This window comes from Mchenga conophoros, linkage group LG3 (assembly GCF_057382185.1).
Source record: "Mchenga conophoros isolate Kocher_MC1m ecotype Shallow Benthic linkage group LG3, M_conophoros_male_GT1.1, whole genome shotgun sequence".
Classification (NCBI taxonomy): domain Eukaryota; kingdom Metazoa; phylum Chordata; class Actinopteri; order Cichliformes; family Cichlidae; genus Mchenga; species Mchenga conophoros.
This window is the reverse complement of record NC_140528.1, coordinates 12,732,831-12,760,692: the sequence shown is the minus strand read 5'-3', so window position 1 is coordinate 12,760,692 and position 27,862 is coordinate 12,732,831. Positions and strand designations below refer to the sequence as shown.

The 27,862-nt window shown below is 43.3% G+C and overlaps 2 protein-coding genes across 2 annotated transcripts in view; both read left to right on the top strand.

Moving 5' to 3' along the window:
- LOC146577283 (protein NLRC3-like) overlaps positions 1–27,862 on the top strand; it is a 682,649-nt gene that overhangs the window by 178,242 nt on the left and 476,545 nt on the right. The window lies entirely within an intron of this gene.
- Positions 1,334–11,978, top strand: LOC146577299 (uncharacterized). The gene is made up of 4 exons (XM_085252848.1): positions 1,334–1,538; positions 3,500–3,605; positions 5,867–7,135; positions 10,849–11,978. Exons 2-4 carry the CDS (start codon positions 3,588–3,590, stop codon positions 11,539–11,541), a joined length of 1,980 nt encoding a protein of 659 aa, XP_085108974.1. The 5' UTR covers positions 1,334–1,538; positions 3,500–3,587; the 3' UTR covers positions 11,542–11,978.

Here is a 27,862-nt window from a genome sequence, read left to right as displayed (position 1 = left end):
AGCCACGATCGCCCCAGATGTATAGTATGTATAGTAACTTTTGCAGGGGTTTGACTAACAGAATGATGCACCCTCTGTCTGTTAAGGATAAGAAGCCCTGTATAAGCTAGAACTTTTAAATGTTTTTAACACCACAACATGTAGAAGAGGAACTTCAGCAGAACACACACACACACTATATTCTTATTTCTGATGTATGTTATAAATTCTTGAGCCACGATCGCCCGTTACTTTTACTTGAACATCTTCTGGCTCCAATAAGCTTTGAAATGTGACCATGAAGTTAGAGACACACTGACTGAAACCCACAGCTGTGACTGTGGATCACATCCACACACAGTGTAGCTGCTGTCTCTGTGTGAGCCTTTGCACTGCTGCTCGCAGCACCGTTATATCACTCAGCGCTCGCTGCTGTTATTGAATCCACTTTTTACTGTCCGTGCAATCAAGCTCCTCTGCAGAGCTAGAAAATATCTTCGAACCAGTTTATGTGTTAGGGGATCCTTTGCAGCTGTGACTGTTGCCTCTGTTTTTGTCCTTTGGTTCCTGGGAGCCTTTTACATTTCCATCAGCAACAAATATCTGAACAGGCTTTATTGTAGGAAATACAGGATTAAATAGTTGTCATTATTTATTAGATGTTGTTAAAGATGATCAGATGCTTGTTTAGTTTAATGCTGTGGCTTCAGTCAGCATCACTGTGCTGTATAGTTTTATTTTTCTCATCCTTCTGTTAAAGTTGCTGAATAAAAGCTGGTTGGTCTGCACCTCACCGCTGCCTCGAGCCTCCTTCTTTAAAGCAGCAGAGGCTCTTCATTCAGGTATCACAGCTCGAGTTGTTCTGCAGGAGACCCAGAGTACTGTCCTTGGTCCATAATGACATTAACTTTGATTCATGTCAACACGAAGCCTGAACGTCTGTGATGAACACACTATCAGCATCACTGACATATTTCATCATTTAAAAACACTTCCTGTCACTGTGGTGGTTACAGTGACATCATGCAGTTTGTGCTTTGACCTCCAGAGGGCGACAAATCAGCACAGACAGAGAGCTCCATTCAAACTTTGCTGCCATCAGGAATAATTCTTCAAATATAATCATCAGTGTTTGAGCAGTTATGATATCAGGGACAATCTAGACATGTGTGACAATACTGAACATGTCACATGACACACCTCAAACATCATGTGATCCACTCTCAGTCTGCACTTTCAGTCATGACTTCATGAATTTATGATCAGTTTACTCCTGAAATATTCAAATGCTGCAGGATGAAGAACAACAAAGTGCTGACACATGTTTGTGTTTCAAACAGGAAAACCAGCAGAAATAAATCATCTTTGGACAACATGACAGAGATTAGTGAGTTTCCAACTTGCACTTGAATGCAGCACAGACAGATTCTGATGTTCGTGGTTGTAAACGTGTCCTCAAACGCCTCTCTGACTCTTTCCTTCCTGCTCAAAGTTCCTCTTTTCTGAACTTGGTGTTTGTGCCTGACGCTGATCGTCTCCGTGTGGAGCTCCGTGTGAAGGTAACGTTAGCAGTGTGTAATGTTTCCTGGCTAACATCAGCTGTGTGCAGCTCAGTTCCAGCACAAATCTGCCGCTCCATAGTTCACGGTAACGGACTCATGAGGTCGACCGTTAAACGCTCTCCCGCCATTTTGTCTGTGTGCGCGGATGTGTACGTTTTTGTTACCACTGTCATCTCATCAATAGCCTATTTGTAAAAGATCTCTGTTCATAGTTTAGTTGGATTTTAAAACTCTGTAGTTGGACAGTTTTATTTTGGACTGATGCTAAAATTCTTGCTGATTGTTTCTGTCGAGGTTTTGTACTTGACATCCGCCATTTTGGATGTGATAAGCTGTAGAGAGTGCGTCCAAAAAGAGAAACCAGAAAGAGAACCTGTTTTATTAATAACCTCTTGCAAATAGAAGAATATGAAAAAAACAACAACAAATAGGATAAAACCTTTAAATTACTTGAATTTTTAAAATCACCATCATCTGTTAACACAAATTTGATCATTTCAAATTTGTGTTTTCATTTTCTCTTCCCAGTTACTTCTTTCTCATTCTCTTCATTCTCCTTGTCACCTTACGTCTCACTCCTTAACTGAAGTTATAGTTCTAACATAAGAAGTCCCACCAACGTCCTTTATTTAATCTCTGTGTTGTCACAGTTATTATCATCAGATCAGACATGAGACCCAGACAACAACATAAGTTTACAAGCTAACATCATGTCAGCTAACATTAGACAATAGCATCATAAACTTTAAATTACTTTGCCTCTGATCAACAGTTTGATTACATTCTCACATCACAGGTTTAATTGCTAAGTGTGAGTCCGCCCACATTAGATCCACTTTTCAGCAGGTGGAATAATTTGTAGTATATAGGTAATACATCAACAATGCTGCCGTGGCTAAGTTAGGAATATTTATAATGTCATTTCCAAAACTTGCATATGATCTGCAATTTGTAGCAGATCTACTGACTGTCACAGAGCAGCTGGAGCAGTCTCAAATGCAGGTCAGTGCACTGCTGCCCCCTGTGGCCAAGTGCCATAGCTACTGCTGGATGAACTCGTGACACATCTGCACCTGTTTCTATGAACACATTGAGTCTGAGTGGCTGCACTTACACTGGTGCATTCAAACATATTGAAAGATGCCAGCAATGTGGATTGTCAAGACTCAAACCAACCATTGAGCAAAGACAGCAGGATCACTTGTTTCTGTTTGTTATACAGCCAGATTTACTCGTGACACACATGTACAGCTGCTTTATCACCTATTCTGAATTTGTTTCAAGCACAATACATTTGTTACACATGTTGGGATATTGTGTTTGTTTTAAATGTTATATACCTGTGTGGTATGTGACTTGTGTTGCCATGACGCCAGGTCTCTCTTGGAAATGAGATTTTTAATCTCAATGAGATTTTTTTTTACCTGGATAAATAAAGGACTAATTTGTAACTTTCAGTGTTTTCCGGTCTTCCAAAGGAAAAAAAACCTTCAACTACATGACATGCAGTTGTGTATTTGTTTTCACCTTATCATACACTTGAAGTTTTACAAATCACCACTTCTTTAGTGAATATCATTTCAGTCTCAGACAATCTCGTTTCTCTTACAGAGGTTGAATGCACCTTCTGCGGATGGCGGTACCACACAGTGTGCGTGGACTTCCCCTGCACAGAAGGCAACTACAAATGCTGTGAATGCTAAATAAACAGAAACAAATGATCCCTGTTGTCTTTGCTTGATGATTGGTTTGAGTCTTGACAATCCACATTGCTGGCGTTGCATCTTTCAATGCCAGCAATGGCAGGTATCAGTGCTCAAACCTTTTGTGTTTGTTTCCAACAAGTTGCCCACCTCGGGAAACAAAAATGTGTTCTTTTACTTGTCAGATGAACATATGAGACACTTTGACTCTTCAGTGCAGTGTGGAGCCTAACAAAGATCTGTTTTGTGTCCCAGCTGATCAGCAGGAGGAGGAGAGTCTGACGGAGCAGCAGAGGAACATTTTCAGCTACTTGGACTCAGCTCAGCCACTACAGAGGAAACAATGAGCTCAACACAGAAGGTGACAGACAGAGCAGGACCATATGACCAAAGATATTTATCACCATATACATTTGAACATTTGCCATAACGATGTAGCTGACGATAGAATTGACACCAGACAAAATACTTTACAGCTGCACAACTTTATTAAAAACCCATCAATGTATTTTCACTGAAACAAGCAGCTGTTGTTTATGTGCATTAAAGTTATATAAAAATGTAACAGTGCAAATGCAAATTCCTCGCTGACAGTTTAACCAAAAGGCGTTTCCAGTGGAAACTGGCCGACACATCCTGAGCATAACCATGTATAATATCCACTAAACTTCAGAAGAGGTTATACAGTCGTGGCCAAAAGGTTTGAGAATTGCATAAATATTGGAACCTGGAGAAGTTGCTGCTTAAGTTTTTATAATAGCATTTTGCCTGCACTCCAGAAGGTTATGAGGAGTGATCAGATGAACTGCATCGTCCTTCTTTGCCATGAAAACGAACTTAATCCCCAAAAAGCCTTACCACTGCATTTCATTGCTGTCATCAAAGGACCTGCTGAGACCATTTCAGTGATCGTCTTCTTAACTCAGGTGAGAATGTTGGCGAGCACGAGGCTGGAGATCATCATGGCTGTATCCCGATTCAGGTTCTGCAGCTTTAAAGTCCTCAAGGGCCGCGTACTCAAAGACCGCTAAGGCCGAAGTGCGAGGCTCGTAGGCTCGTGAAATGGGACGTCTAGCCTCCGTCGCGCTGCCCAGGTTGCCTAGCAACCATGACACTAACAGCTGGAAACGTTTCATACAGCTTTGTTTGACAGAAATGAAGGAGAACATATTTAGTTCATTTGTTTCTACATGAGCTCTGTGTGATTTGATGAGTATCTGAGGCTGAGACCACAGGACTGTGAAACATGATTGTTGGGCTTCATTTCTGTGCTGAACAGTCGTTTAAGATTAGCTGTAAATAAAAATTAGCTGATGTTGTTCATGAGACTAAAGTCATCTCACTGTGGTAATGTAAATATAATATGGCCAATATTATAGTTATTATATTAATCACTTCACTCACAGATACATCTATATACACTCACAGTGTGTATATAGATGTATCATATATAAGAGACAAATATTGTTCGTTTAATATGTTGGTACTAAATGTGGCTCAATGCTTACATATATGTGTAAAAGCAAATGTAGGAGCTGTGATAACTGTGTCTGATAGAATGAAGAGTAGACTGATATATGAAATATTCCTATATTGGGTGAGAAAATCAGACCATGTCATAACTGCTGTAAGTCACACAGAATAGACATCAGAGCCTTAAACAGGCTGACTTCTGCTAAATGGGTCAAACTGGGCAGAAAGTCTACAAACACATAACATCCTTATAGAATATGATGTAACACTATAGATCAACTTAGCTCAGAATATATAAAGCATATAAACAGTTACAGCAATGTGATGCAACAAACACAGCAGCTACTGATCCAAAATACTCAAAGCTTCATAGAACTGAAACCAACATTTATTTTTAGCTCCATCCTGCTGCTGATACAGACTTTAGGTTTCTGAACATTAAACTTGTTGCTGCCTTTCATAGTGTGTAACTTGAAGGCCCTGAGTACTTTCTCCCACACTGAAAACACTGGGATGATCACATTATTTGAACATTACCTAATAAGACTGATTCAGGACCAGAGATGGGCAGTAACGCGTTACTTGTAACCCAAGTAAGGGATTACTATTGCAAAAACGGTAATTAGATTACCGTTACTTTCCCGTAGGAACGCTGCGTTACTAAAACCGTGATTTCTTTGCGAGAATGTCTCACGACAGTGACGTAAGCGAGTGCGCCGTTAGTGACAACAGCTGTGTGGAGATCAACATTGGATCATATATCGAGTTCCTTTAGAATAAACAAACATAGGATTTATTATCACTGAATAATTATGTATAAATCTATACAAATTATAGAAATATGTAATAGGAAACAACAAAATAATCAAAATTATAAAATTGTGTGTGTGTGTGTGTGTGTGTGTGTGTGTGTGTGTGTGTGTGTGTGTGGGCATGATTTTAGTGTTTGAACAGTCATGAATTATCTTTAACAGCAGGTTGGATGTAATGTGTTAGAACTACCAGCAGGTGGGGATAAGAGACCTTTAAGGTGTTTGGTGCCACGCTCCACCTTCAGGTTTAAAACTAGTGTTAATGGAGTTTGAAGGTTGAGTTTGTTCCACGACTGCATTTCACTCACTGCCTCTGTTTGTATCTCTGTCACTGCAGGACCAACATGGAGCCAGAAGTCAGCGCTCTCAGGAGGCCGACAAACCTCACAGAAGAAAGGGAGAGAAAAAACACACCTGTGACGAGTGTGGGAAGGGTTTTACTGAGAAGGGTAAACTAAAACGGCATCAGGTCATCCACACTGGAGAGAGACCGTTCAGCTGTGACTTGTGTGGAAAGTCTTTTTCCTTCAAGGATGCTCTAAAAAGACACCAACTCATCCACAGTGGAGTTAAAGCGTACAGCTGTGATCAGTGTGGCAGAGCTTTTACTCGTAGTAGCAGCTTACAGAGTCATCTAGTTACCCACTCTGGAATTAAGCCATACAGCTGTGAGGAGTGTGGGATGGGTTTTACTGTGAGGGCTTCACTAAAACAGCATCAGGTCATCCACAGTGGAGTTAAAGCGTACAGCTGTGATCAGTGTGGCAGAGCTTTTACTCACAGTAGCAACTTACAGAAGCATCTAGTTACCCACTCTGGAATTAAGCCATACAGCTGTGACGAGTGTGGGATGGAGTTTACTCTGAAAGCTTCACTAAAACGGCATCAGGTCATCCACACTGGAGAGAGACCGTTTAGCTGTGACTTGTGTGGAAAGTCTTTTTCCTTGAAGGGTTCCCTAAAACAACACCAACTCGTCCACAGTGGAGTTAAAGCGTACAGCTGTGATCAGTGTGGCAGAGCTTTTACTCACAGTAGCAACTTACAGAAGCATCTAGTTACCCACTCTGGAATTAAGGCATACAGCTGTGATCAGTGTGGCAGAGCTTTTACTCACAGTAGCCACTTACAGAGTCATCTAGTTACCCACTCTGGAATTAAGGCATACAGCTGTGATCAGTGTGGCAGAGCTTTTACTCACAGTAGCAACTTACAGAAGCATCTAGTTATCCACTCTGGAATTAAGGCATACAGCTGTGATCAGTGTGGCAGAGCTTTTACTCACAGTAGCCACTTACAGAGGCATCTAGTTACCCACTCTGGAATTAAGCCATACAGCTGTGACATCTGTGGAAAAACTTTCAGCCAGAGAGGGAGCCGAAATACACACCTACGCATTCACACCAGACATGATGTGTACTGCTGTGAACAGTGTGGCAAAGAGTTTACAACAGACGCACACTTACAACGACACATGTTTACCCACACTGAGGAGAGACCTTATCAATGTGACCTGTGTGAGAAGACTTTTAAATCTCCACGTCACCTGAGACAACACCAACAGATCCACACCAGAAAGAGACTCTACAAGTGCAGCTACTGTGAGGTATGTATTTATATTGTTATCTTGTCATTTTAGCCTGACTGTTTGGAACAACTCCTCCTTGAATCACTACCTTATCGTGGTGGAGGGGTTTGTGTGTCCCAGGGATCCCAGGGGCTATGTTGTCTGGGGGCTTTTGCCCCCTGGTAGGGTCTCCCATGGCAAATTGGCCCTGGGTGAGGGACCAGACAAAGAGCGATTCAAAAGACCCTTATGAAAAGGACACCGAGGGAACAGTTTACCCTGCCCGGGATAGGGTTACCGGGGCCCCGCCCTGGAGCCAGGCCCGGGGAGGGTGCCCGAGGACGAGCGTCTGGTGGCCGGGCCTTAGTCCATGGGGCCCGGCCGGGCACAGCCCGAAGAGGAGACATGGGCCCATCCTCCCGCAGGCCCACCACCCGCAGGAGGCGCCATAGGGGTCGGGTGCATTGTGTGCCGGGTGGCGGCCAGGAGCGGAGGCCCTGGCGGACTGACCCCCGGCTGCCAAGACTGGCAATAAGGACATGGAATGTCACCTCTCTGGTGGGGAAGGAGCCTGAGTTAGTGCGTGAGGTTGAGAGGTACCGGCTAGATATAGTTGGGCTCACCTCTACACATGGCTTGGGCTCTGGAACCAGTCTCCTGGAGAGGGGCTGGACTCTGTCTCAGTCTGGAGTTGCCCCTGGTGAGAGGCGGCGGGCTGGGGTGGGTATTCTAATATCCCCTCGGCTTGCTGCCGGTACGTTGGGGTTTTTCCCGGTGGACGAGAGGGTTTGTTCCCTGCGCCTTAGGGTCGGGGAACGGGTCCTGACTGTCATCTGCGCTTATGCGCCGAGTGGCAGTTCAGAGTACCCAGCCTTCTTAGAGTCCCTGGGGGGGGGGGGGGGGTGCTGGAGGGTGCTCAACCTGGAGACTCTGTTGTCCTGCTGGGAGACTTCAATGCTCACGTGGGTAACGACAGCGAGACCTGGAGGGGCGTGATTGGGAGGAACGGCCTCCCTGATCTGAACCCGAGCAGTGCTTTGTTATTGGACTTCTGTGCTAATCACAGTTTGGCCATAACGAACACCCTGTTCGAACATAAGAGTGTCCATAAGTGCACGTGGCACCAGGACGCTCTAGGCCGTAGGTCGATGATCGATTTTGTAATCGTATCAGCAGACCTGTGACCATATGTTCTGGACACTCGGGTAAAGAGAGGGGCTGAGCTGTCAACTGATCACCACCTGGTGGTGAGTTGGATCAGGTGGCGGGGGAGGACGCTGGACAGACCTGGTGCACCTAAACGCGTAGTGAGGGTGTGCTGGGAACGTCTAGCAGAGGCCCCAGTCCGCGAGATCTTCAACGCACACCTCCGGCAGAGCTTCAACAGCATTCCGAGGGAGACTGGGGACATTGAGTCCGAATGGACCATGTTCAGCGTCTCCATTGCCGAAGCTGCTGCATTGAGCTGCGGCCGCAAGGTGGTTGGTGCCTGCCGCGGTGGTAATCCCCGAACCAAATGGTGGACACCAGAGGTCAAGGGAGCCACCAGGCTGAAGAAGGAGTCCTATCGGGCTTGGTTGGCCTGTGGGACTCCGGAGGCAGCCGACAGGTATCGACAGGCCAAGCGGAATGCGGCTCAGGCAGTGGCTGAAGCAAAAACTCGGGTGTGGGAGGAGTTCGGAGAGGCCATGGAAAAAGACTTTCGGACTGCCTCGAAGAGATTCTGGCAAACCGTCAGGCGTCTCAGGAGGGGAAAGCGGTGTTCTACCTGCACTGTGTATAGTGCTGGCGGAGCGCTGCTGACGTCGACTGAGAAAATTGTCGGGCGGTGGAAGGAATACTTCGAGGACCTCCTTAATCCTACTGACACGTCTTCCGAGGAGGAAGCAGAGTCTGGGGATGAGGGGAATGACCCACCAATTTCCGGGGGCGAGGTCACTGAGGCAGTTAAACAACTCCTTGGTGGCAGAGCCCCTGGTGTTGATGAGGTCCGCCCCGAGTTCCTGAAGGCTCTGGACGTTGTAGGGCTGTCCTGGTTGACACGCCTCTGCAATGTTGTGTGGAGATCAGGGGCAGTACCTGTGGACTGGCAGACCGGGGTGGTGGTCCCCATCTTTAAGAAGGGGGACCGGAGGGTGTGTTCCAACTACAGGGGGATCACACTCCTCAGCCTCCCTGGGAAAGTCTATGCCAGGGTGCTGGAAAGGAGAGTTCGTCCGCTAGTCGAACCTCGGATACAGGAGGAACAATGCGGTTTTCGTCCTGGTCGCGGAACACTGGACCAGCTCTTTATCCTCTCCAGGATACTTGAGGGTGCATGGGAGTTTGCCCAACCAGTCTACATGTGTTTTGTGGACTTGGAGAAGGCATTCGACCGTGTCCCTCGGGGTGTCCTGTGGGAGGTGTTGCGGGAGTATGGGGTGTCTGGCCCATTGCTACGGGCCATTCGATCCCTATACGACCGTTGCAAGAGCTTGGTTCGCATTGCCAGCAATAAGTCGGACTCGTTCCCGGTGGGTGATGGGCTCCGCCAGGGCTGCCCTTTGTCTCCGGTTCTGTTCATAATTTTTATGGACAGGATTTCTAGGCGCAGCCAAGTGGCGGAGGGCTTTCGCTTTGGTGGCCTCAGAATCTCATCTCTGATTTTTGCAGATGATGTGGTTCTGTTGGCTCCATCGGGTGAGGGCCTCCAGCTCGCACTGGAACGGTTCGCAGCCGAGTGTGAAGCAGCGGGAATGAGGATCAGCACCTCCAAATCTGAGGCCATGGTTCTCAGCCGGAAAAGGGTGGAGTGCCCACTCCGGGTCGGGGATGAGTTCCTGCCCCAAGTGGAGGAGTTCAAGTATCTCGGGGTCTTGTTCGCGAGTGATGGGAGAAGGGAGCCGGAGATCGACAGACGGATTGGGGCTGCGGCTGCAGTAATGCGGACGCTGCACCGGTCCGTCGTGGTGAAGAGGGAGCTGAGTGTAAAAGCGAAGCTCTCAATTTACCGGTCGATCTACGTCCCTACCCTCACCTATGGCCACGAGCTGTGGGTAGTGACCGAAAGAACGAGATCGCGGATACAAGCGGCAGAAATGAGCTTCCTCCGAAGGGTGGCTGGCCTCTCCCTTAGAGATAGGGTGAGAAGTTCGGCCATCCGGGAGGGGCTCAGAGTAGAGCAGCTGCTGCTCCACATTGAAAGGAGCCAGCTGAGGTGGTTCGGGCATCTGACAAGGATGCCCCCTGGGCGCCTCCTGGGTCAGGTGTTCCAGGCATGTCCCACCGGGAGGAGGCCCCGGGGCAGACCCAGGACACGCTGGAGAGATTATATCTCTCGGCTGGCCTGGGAACGCCTTGGTGTTCCCCCGGATAAGCTGGAGGAGGTGGCTGGGGAGAGGGAGGTCTGGGCCTCTTTGCTTAGGCTGCTGCCCCCGCGACCCGGCCTCGGATAAAGCGGATGAAGATGGATGGATGGATGGATGGATGTTTGGAACAACTCTGCTCATTAAACTGTGTTAGCATGTTAGCAATTCTACTGCATGGAAAAGCAGCTCTGAGTGATTATTCAGATTTTCCTTTCAGTTATGATTTTAGTATTACTGTAGTATTATGGTGGTAGTATTGTAGTTATTGCAGCCCAGTAAACTGAGTGTGTTAACTGAAACAGTCAAATGTAGTTGGACGTCTGCAGAGATGCTCTTTATTTCAGGCGACGTTCAGGATACAAATGTTGAAGGACTGACTTACACTGTCTTTGTGTCTTTGTTTAGAAGCAGAGCGACACAGATAGATCCAGTTCTCAACCCTGTCATCACTGTGGTGGTGGGAAAGACTTTCATTGTGACCTCTGTGGAAAAACTTTCAGTCGGCAAAAGACCCTAAAAGTACATCAACGTAGACACACTAGAGACAAACTGAAATACTGCAAAGAATGTGGGAGAAGCTTCACCACACCAAGTGAGTTAAAACAACATGAACTGATTCACAGTGGGGTTAAAAAGCACTTCTGTGATCAGTGTGGGTCATCCTTCACCACTGCAGGTGAGCTTAAAACACACAAACGAGTCCACACAGGAGAGAAACCACACAAGTGCAGACACTGTGAGAGAAGCTTCTCACATTCAAGTACTCGTAACAGGCATGAACGTGCACACATGGAAGGAAACTACAGCTGTGACCAGTGTGACAAGAGCTTCAGGAATCTCAGTTCATACTCTGCACACAAACGATCCCACGTTACTAATAAACTGTTTCGCTGTTACCAATGTGCCCAAACATTCACCTCATTGTCTGCTCTGTGCAAACATCAGCGCCATCACTCAGGGCTGAAATCACTCCCATCACTGGATCACAGTGAATCTGAAGACACAGAAAGATCCTCTGGTTTCTGTGTCAGACTCAAAAAGCTTGAGATCAGGCTCCACAGAGTTCAGATAGAATCATTTAAACTTGTGTTGAACTGAACTGGTTGCTGGGCTGAACTTCTACATAATACAGATCTACATGGGATCTTCTTTTCTGTTGTTTTACTGAGTCAGTTTTTGTCCTTTTTTCTCTGTCCTGGTTTTGCTCGTCTGTAAATGATTGAAACTCAGTCAAATAGTTCATTGTTCTCCAGCAAAACGTTTTGGAAACTCATGTTTAACCTTTAAAACTCTGACATGTTTTAGCACACAAGGCTTCATCGGGGAGTTCACTCATGATTGGACCATGAGAACAAAGGTTTTTAGTTCTTTCAAAGAGAGTCTTGGAGATGTTTGATGTTTCTGTTTTTCTGAAACCACCTGAAAGAAAAACTATTTTTCTTGCTTTATGTAGTGTGGAAGTTTTTAATGTTTCTTCATCTGTGATGTTCTTGAATGTGTTCACGTGAAGATGGTACAAATAAACTGTCCTTTCAGCTTTAGCTCCTAATTTATTCATTATTTATGGATGTAGCACAGCAGCCGTCTCTTGATTAACACATGGAGGGCTCGGGATCTGATGGTGTCGTCTCCCTAATTTGCCCACTCAGTAAATCTCACTCATGGCCAAGAAATTGAAATAAACCTTGTTTCCCTGCTGGATAGTGATCCACTGTAACTCTGCTCCTCCTTCCTGTTTAGGATTTCTGTGGCTGAAGTAAAATTCCCTCCATCCATCACTTATCCCAGCTAACCCAAAGTGAAATAAAGTTTTGCTCGTCTTAAAAAAGCATTACAATAATGGGCATTACCAATGCAAACTGAATGATACAGAAGATGAAAGAAGAGACTTTGATCAGTTAATAAAGCTCATGATCTGGATTCATTGTGGCTGCTACACAGATACTTCTGGGTCACTTCTCTCAGTTAGGAACCTTCCTCACCAAACTGACTGTTGGACCACACCCCTGGTTTCATGAGAAATTGTTTCAGCCATGATTTCTCTTCCTGTATTTCAGAGTAAAGACTGAAGTGACAAATGGAAGCATGTTTAAAAAACACAATGTGAGAGAGACGTTGAGGTCCTTAGAAGTTACCCTGGGTTTTTCTGTCACCCTGCTAGATGTTACACACCTTGTTATTGGACTGATTTCTACTGCTGGACTACTCCTGCGGAGAGTAACAATACTCTTACTAATTAGCTCCCTTTCACACCTTTGGGGATATTTATTTTTGTGTTTGCAGCGCTGTGAGCCAGAACAGCGAGAGAAAAATCTGCAACAGCAACGAGCCGAATGCTTACGTGAATCGCAGCAGCTGCACATGTGCTACGCTGAATTAGAGGATATCTTTGCTCTGGATTTCTATTTCTATATGATTCTTCTTGCATCTAAACAAAGATGATTCAATTTGCTAAATGTTGATGGCTCTTCGTGCTCAGGTGTAAATGAGACGTAATATTTGCTCTTGGTTTGGTTCTCCTGTACAGAACCTTGCAGTACAACAGAAACCTAAAAACATTATTTGTAGTTGTTATTCTTAGTTGTTCTGCTGCCTAAATACCACAGGGTCTGATTATGAAGTTATTGAGCTGCACATACTTTACGACCTGCTTAAGTTCGAGGTCACAGCGTCTGTAGAGCAGCTGGAACATAATGAAGTCTACAAGGTTAAAGTTTTCTCTTCAGTTATTGTTCTTTCTGCTGCTTGGTTTGATGGATCTGAGAGCTTTTGTTTTTATTATTGTTATTATAATTATCATTAATATTTTACTCTCTAGAAGCTTTAAAATAGTGTTTGTGTTTGAAAAAATTGATTTAAGAATTGAACAGAAATATCTGTCCTTCTGAAAATCGCCCAAAGGCACGGAGACAAAGTCAAAGGATGCAACCTGTAACTTTCTCTTCCTTCATGTCAGGACCATCATCCATGATTTATATAAAATGCATATAGCAACAGTAGCACTTTAGTTTGGACTTTATGATTTCTGTAACTGGAAAATATTATTTTGTTTAAAGACAGAAGAGACCGCATAGTTGCAACATCAAAGGGAAATATTAATTAATTAGCATCAAGTATATTTGTTTCTTAAGCGTTTGCACTATAACTTAAGTAGGATTATAACTTTTAAGGAAGGAAAGATTTCAGATATTTAGTTCACTGTTTCAGTTATTTTATATGAAATTAAAACATTTACGTTGGTCAAATATGATGCTCTAAATCAAATAAAAGTTTGAAAATAAATGATGTATTTTTAAATGCTGCAACAAATGTTCACAAAAAGTAACTATAATTAAAACCAGTTAAACAAAATCAAATGTTTGAATCATGCTTAACCAAATGCCAGGCTGGAGAGCTGAACCTAAAGTATACGTAGAAAGATTTCAACATGTGAGCAGTTTTTAATGTTTTTATCGCATATAAATGTCACAGCAGTGGGTCCTGGCCCAATGCTTTGTGTTTTTGCTTTTCTTTGACTCTTGTTTTTCTTGGTTTTTGTTCTTCTTATTTATCAGGCTCTCAGTAATCTTAGTTCTCCCTCCCTCAGTGTTCATTTCAGCCTGTGTTTAGTTTCTGTTCCCGTGTCCCACGTTTCATCGTTTCATGTCGAGTCAGCCCTGTCTCTCTGTTTCCTGTGTCTCCCCAGTCAGCCCCGCCTCCCTCGGGCACTCATGTGTGATACAGAGTAATAAACCTGACTACATTTGCTACACTCTCTTTATTACCTGTTACTTTAAAACTCATACACTAATTATGTCTGCCCATCTCTCTAATGTGAAGGTCAAAGGTCAACATCCCAGTGACATAAGAATAATCCCAAAGGGGCAAAGGCAGCGGTTAATTTAGCACATTTAGCATTAAGGGTACAGCAAGGATATACTTTTACTTATTGTGGCAGGGGTGTGGTCTCTGGCCTGCTGCAGTGGAGGCTGGTGGCGGGACGTTGGACGGCACAGGTGAGGGTGATGGAGCTCATGACTCTCCCCTTTATAGTGACGGAGGAGACTGGCGTGGGGGAAGCGTGTAGTGGAGGAAGCCGAGGAGAGAGCTGGTTTCTGGCTACAAAGACGGCGTCAAACCAGAAAAGATTGCTCGTGGTCAAATAATGTGTGAATCACCTGTGAATCAAACTGTGTGTGGCTCAGTTCATGTCACAGTGTTGTTTAGTATATCTTCACTTGTCTCACTCTCCTTCTGTTCTGTCCATCAGGACGATCCTCAGCGCTTACACAGATCCTCCATCGATGTTTTGGATCCAATCAGTGATCAGTTCTACGAGGAGTAAGTAAGTAAGTAAGTAAAATTTTATTTATATAGCACATTTCTAGATAGAGATCACAAAGTGCTTTACAAGATATAACAGATTAAAAAGACAAAAATACAAACAAAGTTAGCAAAAGGCAGTTTTAAAAAGATGTGTTTTTAGCTGTTTTTTAAAAGTAATCAATGAATCAGCGGATCGTAAGTCCTGAGGAAGAGAATTCCACAGTCTGGCGGCCACAGTAGCAAAAGCTCTATCACCCCTAGTTTTCAGTCTCGTATACTGAATGACAAGTAGGCCCTGACTACTCGACCTCAGAGACCTACTAGGGGCATAGGGCTGTAAAAGTTCAATGATATATGGTGGTGCTTGTTGTTGAAGAGCCTTGAAAGTTAAAACCAAAATCTTAAACTGGACTCTAAATTCAACAGGAAGCCAATGTAACTGCATGAGCAACGGTGTTATATGTGAAAATTTAGAAGCTTTCGTCAAAAGTCTTGCTGCAGCATTCTGAACGATCTGCAGACGCTCCAAAGAACCTTTATTTAAACAAGTAAACAGGGAATTGCAATAGTCCAGTCGTGAAGAGATAAAAGCATGAATAACAATCTCCAGTTCGGTATAGGATATAATAGAGCTCAATTTAGAAATATTTCTTAAATGATAAAAGCAAGACCGAACAAGAGATTTAACATGACTATCTAACGTAAGAGCAGGATCAAGGATAATCCCTAAGTTCCTGACAGATGGTTTTACAAACGTTGAAAGAGGACCAAGAGCATTTATTATACTGGGTATATGTCTATCTGGGGCACATAAGAGGACTTCGGTTTTACTTTCATTTAGTTGGAGGAAGTTTTCAGCCATCCAGCCTTTAATGGTTTCCAAGCACACATTTAAAAGCCGCAGCTTAGAAGCCTCTTCCGGTTTAAAAGATATATAGAGTTGGATATCGTCCGCATAACAATGGTAACAAATATCCTCAAAAGGGCTCAGAATGTGCTGGAGAGGGAGTAAATAAACTAAAAACAGTAATGGCCCTAGCACAGAGCCTTGTGGCACACCAAAAGACAGGGACGCAGAAGATGATCTATACTTAGAAACTGCCACAGAAGAATATCGTTCAGAGAGATACGAGGAGAACCATTTCAATGCAGTCCCAGAGACACCAACCCAGTGTTTCAGCCTGTTAAGTAAAATATAGTGGTCAACAGTATCAAAGGCCGACGTAAGATCCAACATTAAGAGAACAGAACATTTACCTGCATCGCTTTGTAACAAAATGTCATTAGAAACTCTAAGAAGGGCTGTTTCAGTGGAATGAACTTTACGAAAGCCAGATTGAAATTTGTCGAAAATACTATAATTATCTAAAACTGCTGTAAGCTGCTTAGCCACGATCTTCTCTAGAATCTTAGCAATTAACGGAATTTTTGAGATCGGTCTATAATTGCTAGGGAGAGATGGGTCCAGCATAGGCTTTTTTAACAAGGGATGTATAACAGCAGTTTTAAAATAGGCAGGGACTATGCCCGAGGCCAAGGAGGTATTAATTATAGTAAGAATACAGGGACCAGTAGAGTAAAAGACATTTTTAAATAATGATGCAGGTAAAAAATCAAGAGAGCAAGAGGATAATTTTGTTGCACTAACTATTTTTCCCAGCTCTGGTAGTGAGACAGGTGAAAAACCTTCTAAAACAACAGGCCGAGCTGGCGTGGGAACAGACAGCGCAGACGCTGAAAAAGACAGGTTTTTCCTTATGTTGCTAATTTTTTCTAAAAAGAAAGCAAGAAAAGTTTCACAATCTTCAACAGAAGAAATAATAGCAGCAGGTGGAGCAGGAGTAATAATATTAGTAATAGTATCAAATAAAACTTTAGGATTACCTCTGCTCCTTGCAACCAACTGAGAAAAGTAAGCAGCCCTCGCAACTCTAATAGCATTGTTAAAGGAGGCTAAAAGATCCTTTAAATAGAGGAGATGAACATTTAAGTGAGTTTTCCTCCATAACCGCTCAGTTTTACGACAATTACGTTTTATAAGACGAATGTTGTCATTTAACCAGGGTACAGACTTGGAAACAGGCACAGGTCTCATTTTAATCGGACAGATTTCATCTAAGATCGAAAGACAATGATAATTGAATAGATCTATAGAAAAATCAACATCGTTTTGTGGGGATAATGTTAAATTAAAAACATCAGAGAACTTCTGTGCTGTGGAGGAGTCTAAAGTGCGGGAAATAACTGTCCGATGAACAGGAGACATAGGCTCATAAAAAGACATATTAAAAAAGACACAATAATGGTCAGAAATAAAAATGTCCTTAGAACAGATATAATCAATATTCAGACCCAAAGAAAAAACAAGGTCCAGTGTATGGCCTTTGTTATGTGTGGGGCCAGATACATGTTGGATAAAATGAAAAGAGTCCATGATACTGGTAAAACTCCTAGCAAAGCGGTCGGACTCATCATCAATATGTATATTAAAATCTCCCACAAGAAGCAATTTAGACAACCTCATAGTAGAGGACAGAAAATCACTAAACTCGGCTAAAAACGAGCTGTTTGGGCCAGGAGGGCGATAGACCAACGCACAGTAAAAAGGATCCTTCTTTCCAATTTTGATGAGCTGCAGTTCAAAAGACAGAAAGTGTCCAACTTTCACTGAACGGCAGTTAAAACGGCTCCGATATGCCACCGCGAGGCCTCCTCCACGACCAGATCCTCGAGGCTGGCTAATGACAGAGAAGCCATTTGGGCACATTTCAATAGTAGACGAATAATCCGACCCCCGTTGCCAGGTCTCAGTCAAAAACAGGAAGTCCAGATTTTTAGAAACAATAAAATCGTTAAGCACAAACGATTTATTCGTCAAAGATCGGGCATTAAAGAGCGCCATAGACAGCGGTGTGAAAACATTGTTGTTGGAAGAAGCTAGAGTTTCTCGAATTAAAGGGCGTAAATTCTCGGGATCAGACCCTTCACGTTCATATATTCCACTCACCGAGGGGATGAAAAGCCAGTCGGCAGGAGAGTCTGGATGAACCCTTCTGAGATAACACGGCCTTGGAAAGCCGGGCCTCCTATATCCAAGTAGGGCCTTGGGAGACAGATTCCTCTCCATATAGCTGTCATGTGCGTAGGCAACGGAAAACGCCCGACATCGCTTTCCAATTCGTCCCCGCCGCCAGAGGAGCCTAAGCTTCACCTGGATGCCCGATCTCTTTCCTCTTCTTCTCCGTAGTCTACGGGGAACGCTGAAAGCGCTGGCCGAAGATCCAGTCACAGGCAGAGGGTGGAAGGTACCAAAGGAGTGCGGAGAAAAGTGTGGAGAATGGAAAGTCCCACAAAAGGAAGGAGAAAAAACATCTTTGGCCGTCATTGACGAACGGATGGATAACAGCGTCAGACGATCGTAGACCAAGGTAGCCAGTACATCATTAAAACAGTTAAAAAACAGCAGAGTAGAAAGAAAAAACACGACAATAGAGCGAGACCAACTACACCCGGCAGCGGCGAAGCCAAACACAGGCGCCATCATGCCGGAAGGAGGCCTGGATGTTCACCAGCGCTCGCTACACCTCCATCTACCAGAAGGTGAGTGTACTCCTTTGTACTCAGATTAACATTTTATTTCTTAAAATACATTTTCATATATGAGCTTTCTATTATTTCATGGGCCATTTAATCAATATTAAAATTACAAGCATATCAACAAAGGTGAAGCTGGTTTTTTCCACTTGCTGTCACACAGTCATGGAGGAATACAATAAATACATAATCAGTCATAGATCCTGAACAATGACATTAAAAGAAAGTCTGTGGCTCTAAAAACTAAACAGTATAAAGACATGCTCCAAGCTGCTGTTTCTCTCCTACTCCTCTAGGTTTTCCACTGTCGGCCATCCAGCGATGCTGGAGGGCTACCTGGCCAATGCTGGCCTACACAAAGAGGTCCCGGCTCGGAGGAGCTGAAGAAGATCCTTGCCTTCCTCGTCAGTTTCCTCTTCAGTTCCTATCCCAACAAAACCTTCTTGCACCTATTAGCTCCAAAGAGGCTATGGTGCCCGTGGAGGTCTGGACCTGAGGCCTGTGCTCATCACGTGGATAGAAAACACTCTGACACCATTCTGGAGGTCTGATGGGACTCTGACCAAAACACAGATGAAATAAAACTTGTGGCTGGAGCTTTTAAAATGACTTTTTCACCTCATAGATTAATGCTCATGATTGCATGTTAGCGAGACAGCATCTCCCCAAGGTGAAACTCTCAGGAGACATTTACTCTTAAACTGTAATCTGGTTGAGACTACTTGAGGAGATCTTAGTAGCGAGTATGTGGATTTAGTCTCTTCACCAACAGCAGACAGACCCATGCCAAGAAAGCAGACATGTTCTCAAAGAAAGCCGAGAGCAGAGATTGGAAAAAGCTAAAAAGAAAAAGCTGCAGCTTCAGACGACTATCTGCCTGTAAGGCTGAAAAAGTCCAGTTACGCTCTATTTTGGAAAAGCTCCCAGTTTTGGTAACCTGGACTTTTATTTCCCCTCTTCTGCTACAGATGTTGACTGTGACCTCAGAGGCCAACTGGACCACACAGCTGCAGCAGGAGTGAGGGAGAGGAGTCTTCATCCAGCTTCAAAGAAAACATCCAGGTAAAGTGACGTGGATCAGCGGATAAAGCCGTCTCCACTTTCAAAGGAGATCCTCTGAGAGAGAGACTCTCTGAGCCATTTTAGCCTCAAATTATAGGACTTTATAGTACAGCAACACTTTTAAAGGACAAAAATAAGATAAACTGTGACTGTAATACAAACAAAGTATTGCATGTGTTTTTAAAAGTGTTCCTCCGATGGGCAGGATATCACTATTAGACTGTCCCACCAGCCAACTTCAACAAGAGACCACAGCAGCATTCAGTGATCAGCACAGATGTTCCTCTAACACTCAGCATCTGATCCCTGTTGGTCTGTGTGCTTCTGCTTTTGCTCAGTTAGAAACCCTGCAGCAACCCGACCCAAAACTGTGTCTTCTTGTTGGCCTCAACGTTGAAGTGTCAAACGTCCAACATCTGGAAAGGAAACCACGCCAGTGTACTGTGATGTTTCACCAACATGTGGCAGACGCTGGTCCTGCCTTTCATGCTGACATCAGCAGAGAGCCCCGCCTACCTCAAAGCCTCCCCTGTCATGTATTGATCAGGATGATTATGAAGATGAGCGAGTGCAAATAAGACTGTAAAAGTCCACGAGCAGAATGTTTGGATGCTTTCTAATGATTCATGAATATCATGAGAGTGTTTGTGTGTTTTGTCTTTTCTTTGCTGACGTTTGTTACTAACAAAGACAATTTACGCTCTGTGTGTGTTTTCATCCTTACCAGCCGCACTCTAACTGCAATGAAGGAAACAAACTGTAGAAATGGTCGACTCAGTGACTTCATAAAATATTGAAGTGGTTCAGGTAGAGCCAGTTTTTAAATGACCATGAACACTGAGCGTATTGTATCTGTACAGCATGTTTTTCTATTAGACAGATTTGTAACAGAGGCCTTTCTCTCAGTAAGTTTGAAATCCTTTTCTGATTTATTTTGTAATCTCTGATCTTTGTGTATCCTGCTCAGTTTGCATGCTGCCTGTAGGAGTTTCTGTCTTTGTATTTGAAGATAATTCATTGAATATACTCAGCTGCTTCCCTTTGGTGCCTCACACATCACTGAAGTTTTTCAGTGTCCAGTTATTTGTTTTTAATAGCTGTTTGAATTCTCTGTATGTTTGACCCTGTAGACTGTTTAATGGACTGCTCGTCTTCCTGTTTGTAACCACTGCCTGTTTAGGACTAAAGATTTGGATTTTTGACTTTAACACAGCCTCTGCGTGTCGTCCCTTTGTGTCCTCGTCCTCTGTGAATGTGTCACAGATGTTTCCATGATAATAACACAGCTTTCCCACAGTGGCTTGCAGCAGCATTTATTCACAGCACATTTGAGAAAGGTTCAGATTAACTCGATGAGTTTATATTCAGAATGATTCTGACAGTGGGCCACTGTGAATTGTGATCTTTCATCAGGTCAATGTTTAAGTTCAGTATTTCAAAGCAGGAGCTATGAACAGTCATCATGTTGGCATTATTGATTGCAGTTATGTTGATTGCAGTTATTTACATCAGACTTCTTCTCTGAGATAAGAGCAGCATTTGTGGGAAAGATGACAGTATTTCCAGGCTGGATGCTGTTTGCAGGGAGAACTGAATGAAAGTCTCCTGCACCTCAGCGCTGAGGTCCACACCTGTGAACACAGATGAGGTCAATCTGCTGCAGCACGTAGAGCTTTACTGATCAGCAGGTTCAAAGGATTCAGCAGAGCGTAGAGTCAGAGCTAAATGCCACATCACCATAGAGTTTGTTAACAACAGCTTTCTTTGCCCTTTGTCTCGATGGACTGAATCAGGGATACTCGTCATACTTCACCTCAACCACGTCACTGAGAGACCCCAGCCTGACACAGCAGCAGAGATGATGAAAGCAGAAACAGCAAACAGATGCTTCAGTTGTGTTTCTCTCTGTGTGTGCGCTCACGCCCACTTGTGTGTGTGAACTTTCCACGTACCTCAGCTTGTTTCTCCAACATGAGCCATCAGGGCTGAAAAACATCACTAACACATGAATTCTTTCTCTTTTTGTTATCACCTGTGATCATGTGTCTCATGTTTCTGTCATTCACCAGTTCTTGTATAGTTACGTGTAACTAGACTTCTGTGGGACGTAAATGATTGTTTTGTATGCAGATCTGTACAAAGGATGTAAACACTTGATTACAAAGGAGATCTCAGCTGTGTTGTTGTGGATGGACTTCAACGTATTTGTTAAAAAAGAGAATAAAGCAAAGTGTTTTAGCTGTTTGGGAGTTTTTGTTTGATTCCATTCAGTTTTATTTCTATGGAGTCAAATAATAAGAAAGGCTCTAGAACAGCCCTGAGTTTGTCCAGGTGACACTCCTCTGAAAACAAAGACAAAGAGGAAGAAGGGGATTCGTTTTCAAGTCTTGTTTCTTTCAAAATAAAAGCTGAAATGTTTTGGAAGCATGATAATATTTCAGCCAGGATGCCGTCTCCAAGGAGACCTGCACCTCAGCGCTGAGCTCCACATCACGCCCTGTGAAAGCACAGATATAAATCTGCTGCAGTGAGAAGAACTTTACCCAACACAAGTGTAGAAGTAGACATTTGACTTTACCTACAACCTGTTAACAACAAAGCTTTCATTGCCTCTGTTGTTGATGTCATGTAGGACTAATCATACTTCACATCAGCCATGCACACGTCAGAGGATCTCCAGGCTTTCAGTAATAAAGCCAAGCAGATGATGTGAACATAGCAATAGTAAAACATGCATCATAATCAGCTGTATGTGTCGACTATGTGGCACCTCAGTCTTGTTGGCATGAAGAAAAGTTGTGTAACATGTAGCATAAGGGCTGCAAAGACATCATGTAGACAGCAGTCGTCTGTTAGTCGTAACGTATCTCCTGTTAAAGAGTTAAATGTGCGTTCTCCATCTCTGTCCTCTCACAGCTCGCCGTACACCAACTCCAGCTGTGGTAACCATGGCTGTGCCCATCAACACGCTGAAGCTGAGACGCCACCCGTCACTATGGCGACTCCAATAGGGTTACCTGTCAGCTGTGGACGCATGAAAGGAAAACAGCAGAAACACAGACATGTTTACTGGAACATTTCCTATTGACAGCTTTATGGAAAAGTGGGTTTAAACACTTTTCTGTGTTTGATTTTGTTTATTTATGGATTTATTGTGAAAGGAATTTCAAAGGTTTAATTTGACCTTTCCCCTGTTTTTCATACAGACTGGAGACGAATGGATGGTGCTTTCTTTCTTTGTCTAAAGATAATGAATAAAACTCTACAGACATCTTAAACCACCCTCCTTTCTATATATTTTGTTATATAAATGGAAAGTATATAAGACACAAACTGAGCTTATATGATACTAAGGACCCTGGAGGTCAGTCCACCTTTATAATTCAGCACAGCCTGGAGTCTCTTAGTCGAGCTCGTTTGTGTTTTCTGTGAGGAAGTTTTCAGCAGCAGCTCTTTTCTTGGATGTTGGTTCCCTTTGTTTCCATCCTCTGTTAAGATGTTTCAGTAATGTTGAGGTCTGGGGAGGCCAATCCATGGCTGACGTCCTGTGATGCTGCATTAGCAGTTTGTTCATAGTGAAAAATGAAGCCACTGCCAATCAGACATTTGCACAGTGGATCAACTTCTGATGGTACTGTCCTGAATTCCACACCTATAATATGTTTGCACATCCTGATGAATATGTGCAGCTGATTTTCAGTCCAGTTCCTGTGTGACAGACGCCAGTCTTTCTGCCTGTGTCCTTCCTTAACAATAGAGCCATCCTTCCACTGAGACTGTTTCTGATGAGGCTTCACTGAGCAGTAGATGGATCCCTCAGCTCATCTAATCGTCCTATTTCTAACACATGACTGTCAGAAACTGTTAATCTGCTGCAGCTCTTTAACTCCTCCACTTCTTTTTTTGTAATCTCTTAGTTTCCTCATCTTTTAAGGTGGCACTGCACACCAGATCCAAAGTCAACATGCTGTTATATAATCAAATCACTTTTTTATTGTCACATCACATGTGCAGGCACACTGGCACAGCACATGCGAGTGAAATTCTTGTGTGCGAGCCCCACAAGCAACAGAGATGTGCAAACACAACAACACAAACGAGCAAAATACAAGAATGGCCAACCTGAAACTAATAAATATATGTACAATATATAATAGTGTATGCATTTCTGGATGTGTATACTAAATATTATCCTATGTGTGTGTGTGTGTGTGTGTGTGTGTATACACATTTTTACAAATTAAATAGTAAAAAAATAATATATAAATATATAAATATATAAAATATACAGAGTTGAATATGTGCAAAACAAGTGGCATTTATATACAGTGTGGAGTGCATAATGTTAAAGTTCCAGTAGTGAAGCTGAGGTGTCTATGACGTGTTCAGCAGTCTGATGGCCTGGTGGAAGAAGCTGTCTCTCAGTCTGCTGGTACGGGACCGGATGCTGCAGAACCTCCTTCCTGATGGAAGCAGTCTGAACAGTTTATGGCTGGGGTGACTGGAGTCCTTGATGATCCTCCCCGCTTTCCTCAGGCAGCGCTTCCTGTAGATGTCTTGGAGGGAGGGAAGCTCACCTCCAATTATCCGTTCAGAGCACCGCACTACTCGCTGGAGAGCTTTGCAGTTGTAGGCGGTGCTGTTGCCATACCAGGTGGTGATGCATCCAGTGAGGATGCTCTCAATGGCACAGTGATAGAAGGTCCTGAGGATGCGGGGGCTCATGCCGAATCTTTTCAGTCTCCTGAGAAAGAAGAGGCGCTGCTGCGCCTTCTTCACTGTTTTGTTTGTGTGTACTGACCATGTAAGATCCTCAGCCAGATGTACACCAAGGAACCGGAAGCTGCTCACTCTCTCCACAGCAGCGCCGTTGATGGTGATGGGGGTGTGTACTTCTCTGCACCTCCGGAAGTCCACTATCAACTCCTTTGTCTTTGCAACGTTGAGGGTGAGATGGTTGTCTTGACACCAGTGGGTCAGGGCGCTGACCTCCTCCCTGTAAGCCGTCTCATCACCGTTGGTGATAAGACCCACCACTGTAGTGTCGTCCGCAAACTTCACAATGATGTTGGAGTTGTTAGTGGCCGTGCAGTCGTAGGTGTAGAGTGAGTACAGGAGAGGGCTCAGTACACACCCCTGTGGAGCACCAGTGTTCAGTGTGATGGGGGATGAGGTGATGCTGCCCAGTCTGACCACCTGGCGTCTGTCAGACAGGAAGCTAAGGATCCAGCTGCAGAGGGAGCTGCTCAGTCCTAGATCCTGCAGTTTCCTGTCCAGCTTCGAGGGAACGATGGTATTGAATGCTGAGCTGTAATCTACAAACAGCATTCTCACATACATGTCTCTCTTCTCCAGGTGTGACAGGGCAGTATGTAGTGTCAGGGCTATGGCATCATCAGTGGACCCAGGGACGTGCAGAGAGGTTTAAAGGGGCGGGTGCTCAAAGTTAAAAAGGGGCACATTGAACCATGCTGAATAACAACAACACACATTCATCAAGAATCTAATATGGGAAGGGCAGTGCTGTGTTGATCTGAGACTGTAGACAGTAAAAAGTCCACAGGAGAGATGGTAGCTGATTAAACAAGTGTCATGAGATAATAACTAAATGCAAAGATTGGTGACAGCGCTTGGAACCATAAGGCAACAAAAAACTGTGAGAAATAATTTAGGCTCTGCCTGTGAATCACTCTTTGCTTCTCTTCTTCCTTCCATCCCATCATTTCATATATCACTCTGCACTTGCTGTCTATGTGAGAACAAGGCACAACTTGCTATTGCAATAAACTATAATCTAATTATCCACACCTAACAACTCTTGCACTTAATCTATAATAAAATGATGACAGCAAAATGTTATAGCCCTGCCTTTAGTAGCCTCACACAGCTCCTGCTGTTTCCTCCTCATGTCCTTACCAGGCATGTCTGCACAATGTTATATCATGAGTAATAATTTAAAATAATCCATATACATAAAACACACACATGCACACACAGTGACACTTTAGACCTTCTTCAGAATACTGTATATACTATGGGCATCCTTACATTATTATTTATTACTAGAGCTACAATAATAAAGCAATGAGGAGGGGGAAGTAATAAATATGAAATAATGTATTTATGATGATTCCATTTGTTTCACTATCCACTCTGTGCAGGGCAAAGCTTATTACATCTTTAAACTGTAGAGATACAATCTTTTGTCTTATTTAAAATATAAATCTAATATAATCTGCTTCTTAATGTATGTTCTTTAAAATACAGCTTGTGTTTTTAATATATTATAATTATAATAATTATTATGGGGACATGCATATTAGATCGTTTTTAGTGAAATATAATCCCTCCGGGCAGTGTTTTGTAAATAATGTGTGTTTATCATTTATATGGGAATATAAAGAACTAGTTTTAGCTGTTCTACATAAACAGCATATCCCAAATATCATCAAAACAGAAAATTAGAATAAGAGCTTTCAAATCCAATTTATCGGCACAATTATTTCAATTTACTTAAATGTGCTCCGAGGGCTAACAGGCTGTTTAGATCACAGGGACATGTTACATAATGAAGTAATGAATGTCATTTCTAACTGTTTGATTTTATAAAGTATGTTTGATAAATGTGGGACAAGGACAAGCATGTAATAGGATTAGTGGGGATACATTCATGGAGGAGAGGAGAAGTCCTAAAGCTAGCTAATGAAAGGACAGCAAACTAACACAGAGGAAGAGGTCAAGGCAGAACAACAAAGATTTCTTTGCAGGGTGAGATGAGGAAGGGAGGAGAGTAACCACTGTGATCACCCAGAAGAGAATGACTCAGGTCTGTGTCCAGTCTCCCCAAATCAGCATGACACAGCAAACTAAGCTACATAAATCTCTGAATTACCAGCTGAGCCACTAATCCAGGCGGTATGACACTCGCCAAACTGCTAGTTCTGTGATATTTTACCACCGAGCATAAAAGTGCTTACAGGAAAGGCCAGGAAAGAATAAGCCATGAATACAGAGTTTAAATCATAAGAATATTTTATAACGTTTAACATTACGCAGAAGCATTTCATATTCATGAAACGCTTTCAATTAAAAGAAAACATCGAAACAGGTAATAAGGACACACCCAACATGCTCAACACCCACTTTAGTACTTCCTACTCAGCAGTTTCAATTACTGGTTAAAGCAAATGTGTTAGAAACTTAAAGCACGTAAAGAATCTGCTCAAGTCAAACAAGACATCAGACACACATCACCAAGAAGGCAAGTTTAAAGCAGTCCTACAGAAAGGTTTCAAAACTCACTCCCACAGCTTGATTCCAAGGATGTTAGATTCCTATCGGGCCTTTTCTACTGTTAATGTTTAAGCTAAATGACAACTTTGTTTGTCCACTGTCAGCATTCGAAACAACTTCTACAGGGTTTAATGGAGCACACAGATTTGACTTTTTACAAAAGCACTCAATGAGCTGTAGTAATGAAGAATTGTATCACAGTACGTTTTGTCATATCCTGTCTAAGATGTTTTTTCTTGCATGAGCCTAAGCACTCATTTATACTCGTATCCAATACAACTGATTTCGGTTTTATGCTTCCTAAAACCCTTAAAATTCCTTGTCAACGTCTTTTAGTTTAACCAATCCTAAAGAAAATCAAGCTTTGCTGCTCTACTCTATTTCCCGTTCCCTGCAACATGTGTGTGGATGCTGAATGAGACGGGTGGAGGGATGAGCGCTACATGGTTGTGTTTGAGCAGGAGGGCCGGATGATGAATGGGCTTTTATAGACATGCTGTTCGTTTACGGAGGCTTGTAGGCGATGATCTCTTTAGTGTAATATGAAAAGGAAACAGACACATCGTGATATCACAAACACAATCCTACATTTGTGCCAACCTAATAAAATAATATGCAGTACTGTGTGAAACTCATCAAGTGGCCTGAACTAAAAGTTCTCCAGCAAGTTCAGTAGCATTGCTACTTGAGATCGTTCATGTTGCAGCCAAGAACTTCACTGATGACTGCTGCCATGGTGTAAATCAGCTGGTTGGTTCCAGCGATGGTCACACTAGGGACTGTCCACTGCAGTAAAAACTCTGCATTATCACTCCGTTACCTGCTGCAAGCACTGCCACAGTCTGATTTTCTTTCATCACTACCTGAATTGTTTGACTAAAAGGAAAAAGAAATGGCAGATGTCCTTCTCTACAGGGGAGAACTGTTGGCAAACTGTTCACCACCCCCCAACCGCCCTGTCTGTCATCACTCCACTAGCATTGCTGTTTGTAATTATATTCACTCCACTTTTACACACCTGTACATAATATCCTAAAAGCCACAAATCAACTAGAACCCTGCTCTGTTTGGTAATGAACTGTGATAAAACAAATATCCCCTGCCTATGAAAAACCATAGGCTTCCCAAGGGAGTCATGAGTTCATAATGTTCATGTTCATAAACA

Excerpts from the sequence above, each read along its gene's own strand:
- LOC146577299 (XM_085252848.1), top strand. Across the intron at positions 7,136-10,848 it reads ACAAGTGCAGCTACTGTGAG|AAGCAGAGCGACACAGATAG; the intron begins GTATGTATTTAT and ends GTCTTTGTTTAG.